Source organism: Prosopis cineraria, unplaced genomic scaffold (genome assembly GCF_029017545.1).
Source record: "Prosopis cineraria cultivar Desert tree isolate PC_DT_omini unplaced genomic scaffold, ASM2901754v1 PC12, whole genome shotgun sequence".
Taxonomy (NCBI): Eukaryota; Viridiplantae; Streptophyta; class Magnoliopsida; order Fabales; family Fabaceae; genus Prosopis; species Prosopis cineraria.
In genome coordinates, this window is record NW_026555343.1 from 23,115,760 (window position 1) to 23,122,908 (window position 7,149).

Consider the following 7,149-nt stretch of genomic DNA (forward strand, 5'->3'; position numbering starts at 1 on the left):
ATGTGTTGTTTGAGACAAAAGGGCTTTAATTTGAGTATATTTGCATTGCAATGGTTATATGTTGATGAATCTTAAGCCAAAGGATAAATTATGAGGAAATGAGTAATTTGGGGGCTAAGATTGTATTGTGATTATGATTGGTGAATCTTAAGCTAGAGGACAAATTATGATAAAATGAGTAATTTGGCGACTAAGATTGTATTATGGATATGATTACATATATATGAGTTAAGAAATAGCTAAGTGGGCTAAGTTATGCCAAGAAATGGCATAATATGTTAAATTAGTGAATTGTGAAAATTGGCCATAGTAGGGTCAAATTTTGATATATGTGCATGATTGTGATTAATTATGGTTAATCAGGTATATTAGATCCTTTTGGACTTGGTTTAAGGCCTAATGTGGTCTAATGAGAGAAAGGGATTGATTTGATCGCTTGGGTGCGCAAAATTTTTTAGAAAAGTGATTTTTTACACTTAAGTGTCCAAATTTTGATCGGACCTTTAGATCATGTCAAAACCTATCTCATTAGTTAGTATATAAGCTAAGCTTCGTGTGGGCACTTGAATCACTCTGATTGAATGTCGTATGAGAAAATGCACACGATGGAGGTTTGTCATTTTTACTGTCAAAATAGGCGCGCCGCGGTGCATGGGAGCATATGTCGTGGTGCATGTCATAGACAGGATGAATGTGTGGCTCTATGCCACATGCCGCGGGGCACTGACCATTTGCTATGGCGCATGTACCAAAATTCAATTTTTTGTGTGCTGCTGAAATGCATGCATTTGAGTTAGGAATTCTGGTGGGTTAAATCTACTATGTATTTGAAAAATGTATGATTTATTTCTGCTGTATTTTCTCTGATTGAATTGAGATTTAATTGATTTTGTAAAGTAAACCTTCGGCCGAAGCTTTTAAAATGGAATTTGATTATTGTGATTGAGTTGAGGTAATGGTAATGCCATAATCTTCTCTTATAGGGTGTGGATATATAAGAGGAGGTTACACTACCTGAATGAGCCTATCCCCCAAAATTATCAACTCTATATGTATGTTGAGTCAGTAATTTAGACCAAGCCTAATGGACCAACTCAAACCTGCTTGAATACTTTAAACTCGGTCAAAATAAATCCAACCTATCTGAATTACCAATTCTAGCTAGAAGAATTGATATTCATGGGCTAAAATTTATATTCTAACACTACCAAACATATTTTTTTTTCCTATTCCTATTCTCTTTTTCACTCTTATTCAATCAAAGTTATCTCAACATACCAAACTGCCCCCAAAAATTTCCAAGAACTAAATCACAACACAATTAAAAAAAATATCAAGCATTGAAAGAAGACTTGAATCTTCAAGATCGAGGTTGACTTTCCATGGTCGTAAAGTCAAAAAGTTGTCCCAGGAGTGGAGTTGTGTGGAACTAGGGAGGAATGTGGAAGAAAGCAGATGGATCTTGGTTTAGAAGCATTAAATGCTCCCCAACATTCATTACCCCATCAAAGCTCATTACAAAAGCTACTTCATCCAGTTTTGAGAGAATCGCTACACTAACCTTAGTTGAGTGTTTTTTTTTTTTTTGGTTGTCCAAACATGATTATCTAGTCTTTTAACACCCCAACTTTGGTTTGGGCTATCCCAATCTAGGTTAGAATATTATCCAAATACACACTAAGAAATACATTATTTTATAAAATAACATAAATAAGAAACATGATGGGGATTCTGCATAGTATGTATATATTTTTTATCAATTCTAACTAATAAGCTACTTCATATTAGAGTTTGGATGTGCTTCAAAGTATACAACAGGAAAATACTTAAAATGTGAAATAAATGGCATAAAAAAGAATAAGCAAATATTATAAGAAAAAACAAATATCACATACAATATATTTCTTAGTGATACTCTCTCTTTGCTAAAAACTCAAACAAAGGTTGTCATAACAAAACTCTCAAATAAAAAATAGTATTGTTGGTAAGGATTTGGTCTCTAAATCAGGAGATTGTAAATTGAAATCTTGTTGCCAATGATTGGACCTTATTGGGAAGTGATCTATAAGTACATCTAAAGGCCTTCTTTGAGCTTAGAGACATTCACGTCTCGGCAAGCTCATAAGACTGGACTCAATTCATCAAAACTTTAATGTACAGAAAACAAACCTCAAATTATGCTTAAGAGATTTGAGATTTTAGTTCCAAAATAGGCAAGGGCAATAACTTGTAAAGGGATAGCCCCTCTAATTTCATATGCTGTTAGTAGGATTCTTCACTTTGTTCCCCTTTAAATTAAAACATAATGTTCATCTTGGATTTCCATCTGCAGTAATCGGGTTAATTATAATATATATTATTAATCTTTCGAGGGACCAAGTTAAATATAATGAGTCCATCATTTACTTTGTAAGTATTAGTTGATATATATGCGCGCGTGCATGTGTGTGTATTTATATACAACACTGTGAGCTGTATTTGTGGTTGGCTAACTAAAGCGTTGGCACATAATAAAAGAATGGCAGAGCGTGGGTAGTTCCACCAACATACACGCATGCATGTTACTACGTACGCCGAAGCAATTATCCCAAAAAAAAAAAACAAAAAGAAATTCAAAAAGAAGCCAAGAGCTATTGAATTTTTCATAATGAAATTTACTTTTGAACAAATAATCAGCATAACCGTTATAATTGATCAGCCCGAGAAAATGTGGAAATAGTCTGAAACATGGAGGTGCATGCACCTGCAAAGTTGGCAAAAAATTAAGAATTAACGCATCATTTTGAATGATGTTAACATTAAGAAGGTTGGTGATGTACCCAAATTCTCAGGCATCAGCGTTATCATTAATTATCTCGCAATTTAAATTTCATTACGCAGCTACCTATTCTTACTATTTGCTGTCGCAATGTGGACCATTCACATCTACAATATAATGACACAGCCAGTTGGCAACCCTATAAAAATAACACCCATTGCCATTGTTGAGGTTAAGCATTGAAAAAGTTGAACTATTTTCAGAGCACAGTCTTTATCTAGTAGCAGCCTATATAACACCTATATATATATATATATTCGCACATATATACCCTCTTCTTCCCTGAAATTAGGTAGCAATTCCAGTTTATCAATGACTAGCTTTCTGGCTTTGATCATCTTGAGTGTTGCCATGGCATTGGCAACAAACGGCGCCGAGGCTGCGAGGGCTTTCTTTGTGTTTGGTGATTCGCTGGTCGACAATGGCAACAACAATTACTTGGCAACCACAGCTCGTGCAGACACTCCTCCGTATGGCATTGATTATCCGACTCACAGGCCCACAGGCCGTTTTTCTAATGGCTATAACATTCCTGACTTCATCAGTAACAACTCGATCCTTTCATCATTCCGTTTATTTACGTTTTTGCCACCAGACTGATTAATCACTTGCTTCGGCAGGTCAAGAACTCGGGTCAGAATCTACCCTCCCATACTTAAGCCCAGAGCTCAACGGACGAAAATTGCTTGTTGGTGCCAACTTTGCGTCTGCTGGCATTGGAATTCTCAACGACACTGGAATCCAATTTGTACGTATGTCGGACGTGCCATCTGGCATTGTTAAGAACAAATATATATATATATATATATACATACATATAAGCGCGTGTAGATTAATATTTGAATTAATGACTTGAATGGCATGCCTTCTAAGGAAAAAGCAAGTTAAATTTTGCAGGTAAACATCATCAGAATATACAGACAACTAGAGTACTTTGAAGAATACCAGCGAAGGGTAACTACTTTGATTGGAGCTGCAAGGACAAAACGATTAGTGAATCGAGCTCTAGTGCTTATCACTCTCGGAGGCAATGACTTTGTGAATAACTACTACTTGGTTCCTTTCTCAGCCAGATCCCGCCAATTCGCTTTGCCCGATTACGTCAGATATTTGATCTCCGAGTACAAGAAGATTCTGCGGGTCAGTTTCTGAATCTGATGCGTGCTTTTGCTTTGACCAACTATTCTTTTTTTCTTTATTTTGTTTTGTTTTGTATTTTTTTTTTTTTTTTCTTTTTTTTTTTTTTTGTTTTGTTTTGTTCTGTTTTGTTTTGTTTTTTGTTTTTTTTTTTTGTTTTTGTTTTTGTTTTTGTTTTTGTTTTTTGTTTTTTTGCGAGAACAATGTGGATATGAATACGATTTCAGAGACTGTATGATATTGGAGCTCGAAGAGTGCTGGTGACGGGAACTGGTCCACTGGGCTGTGTACCGGCAGAGTTGGCGCTGCGAAGCAGAAATGGGAAATGCTCGGCCGAGTTGCAGCGAGCCGCGTCCTTGTTCAACCCACAACTTGTCCAAATGCTGGGCCAACTCAACAGCGAACTTGGCTCCCAAGTCTTCATCGGAGTCAACACCCGACAGATGAACCTTGATTTCATCTCTAATCCTCAAGCATTCGGATTTGTGACATCAAAGGTGGCATGCTGTGGTCAAGGACCGTATAACGGCATAGGACTGTGCACGATAGCATCCAACTTGTGCCCAAACCGTGATGTGTACGCATTTTGGGACCCATTCCATCCTTCCGAAAGGGCCAATAAGTTGATTGTTCAACAGATCATGACAGGCACCACCAAATATATGTATCCCATGAATCTCAGCACCATCATGGCCCTCGATTCCCGCAACTGATTAATCCTTCATCTATTTCGCTTTCCTTCAATAATTCTACTACTGCCTCGGCCTTGTTTTATTTTTTCTTTCGTGTTCTTTTTTATTTTGGCTTGCGGGTGAGGTCATGATCGCTACTTTCGTGTCCTCTTATTCGTCATCGTTTCTGTCATCTCTCTCTTTTGGATTGTGTCCAGATCCTATCCTCTCTATACTATTAATATAAAGCAATCTCTCAATATTTTACTTTACTCTGATGCTCTGATTCTTTCTCCCATCACATATAGGATCTACAAAATGAATAGTTCATGATAATTATTTATATACGACACCGTCAAAAAGCTGAAAATTCCTTTTGGTTTCCTACTCGTAATATGTCCCCATCGTTCGACACAAGAAATGGAAATACATTATACATATATTAATGAGTCCAATATATTAATATAATATTCGATTCACTGCATCGCCCCACCCCAGGCCAAAAAAAAAAAAAAAAAAGATCAGCAAAAACATAAAGGCAAATAAAGCATGGAAAGTTCACAGTTTTTTGTCAAAATGGCAAATTCACACTTTGCTCGTTTTCATTTTAACTTATTCTTTGCAATTTATTTATTTTTCTTCCTTTAGATGGGGAAGCGGTTTAGAGAGAATAAGATTTGTTGAATAAGCCGGTCACCTAAAATGGGGTGCAATGTGTGTTCTATAAAATTATCGAAATCTTTTTCCCAAATCAAAACAAAGTTTAGTATCAACACAAAATTTGAATAATGAACTTATAAAAACACTAAGATAAACACTTAGCAAAAATCACGAGAATTCACAAAAAATCACGGCAGCAAAAATGTGACAAAAATTCAAATCAAGCACCTAAAATAGCCACAAGAATGATTATGGCTTACTTCCATGGCAACGGTACCAAATTTTGAACAGGGTTGTCACCTACCTCCCAAAATCAAGGCTAAATTAACCCTAATGTAGCAATAGGGTCAACCTAGGTCATATCCCTATGAAGTGGCCAAGTGGAAAGTGAGATTATCTAAGGGTACAAATTACTCAAGAATTGTGAAAGTTTGGCAAAGCTAAACTACTCAAAAGTGCTAGAAAACCTAAGCTAGTGAAAATGTAAGTGAACTCTTTTTAAGTGAAATGGAACCCTATAGTTTAGATAGTGAAAGAATCATTATCTTTCTCATTGATTATGTCTTTAGTGTTAACTTTTCCTTATTGGCTGAATTAAGCTCCCTATGAAAACTATCCTAGAAAACTTAACCTGACTAGTCCAATTCCCTAATTCATCAATTGACCTCCTTAGGTTATCTTCCTAGTTTGATTTTAGAGTTGACTAAGTGTCCTAGTTAATTACACTACAACATTTTTTGCTTTAGGCAACAATTTTATTTGTAACAATTCTAAAAATGTTGCCTAATATGAGTATAAGCAACATTTTTTGTGTATTGCTATTGATACCTACTTTAAGCAACAAAGATTTGGCAACATTTGAAAATTGTTCCTTAAAGTAGAATAGGCAACAGTTTTCAAGTTTTGCTATAAAATTTTCAAATAGGCAATATAAAAGACTATTTCCTATAATGACTTTATCACAACATTTTAAAAATTTTCTCTATTCTAATAGGCAACAAAAAAATTAAGTGTTGTAAAGTCCTATGATGTAACATCCTGAATTCTTAATTCTAGAATTATTATTAATTAAGGGGTGAATTAGTAATTGCATGTTTGTTTAAGATTTTGAATGATGGAATGTTGTTTTGACTCTTTGAGATGTTACATGGACAAATTAGAGTGGGAGAATGCCATTGTGAAGTGAAGAATGTTAGTACGGTGAAGGGTTTTTCTTACCATGCCACGCGTCATGGCTAGTGCTAAGTGCGATGGGGCATTATTAGATACATTATTTACACACTTTATCCATATATTTAGGACCTATTTTGCATGATATATTTCCTAACTACGTACATTCCTAATGTTAAAAGTGATAAGATTGCCTAAAGGGTGAATTTGTGCACTAAGAGTATTTTAGTCCAAATTTGCACTTTTTATGGCAAATTGGGTTTTTGTTGGATTAAATGTCATTTTTACCTATATTTATAATGGTCTAATTGGTTTTCAAAAATCTATTTTGGTTTGGAAGAAATTGCATAAAGTCACACTTTAGGGTTATTGACTTGGTTGACCTAATTTCGGCTTTACATGTGCATGTATTTACATTGTGCTTTGATCTGACATTTCTATTGAATTTCATTGATAAATATTCTCCCATTTAAATAATTAAGTCTTTGTGTAAAAATATAATTTATTTTTTCACACATATGTTATTAGATTAAATAAAATGTCATTTTGTGATTTAGATGAATGTACAAGTGCACTTGGACTTGTGTCAATTAGGCTAAAGGCAAGCAAGGAAGGCTTTTGGGCATGAGTTAGCCGTGCAAGGCCTTGCATGAAGAGGAGAGAGAGCTGTAAAATTCAAATTCAAATTTAAAA

The 7,149-nt window shown here is 35.1% G+C and overlaps 1 protein-coding gene across 1 annotated transcript; it reads left to right on the plus strand.

Moving 5' to 3' along the window:
• Nucleotides 1-3,021: 3,021 nt before the first annotated feature.
• On the plus strand, nucleotides 3,022-4,870 carry LOC129289649 (GDSL esterase/lipase At5g33370-like). Its single transcript, XM_054926456.1, has 4 exons — nucleotides 3,022-3,362; nucleotides 3,439-3,566; nucleotides 3,716-3,958; nucleotides 4,183-4,870. The coding sequence occupies exons 1-4, from the start codon at nucleotides 3,131-3,133 to the stop codon at nucleotides 4,666-4,668; spliced, it is 1,089 nt and encodes a 362-aa protein (XP_054782431.1). The 5' UTR covers nucleotides 3,022-3,130; the 3' UTR covers nucleotides 4,669-4,870.
• The last annotated feature ends 2,279 nt before the right edge of the window (nucleotides 4,871-7,149 follow it).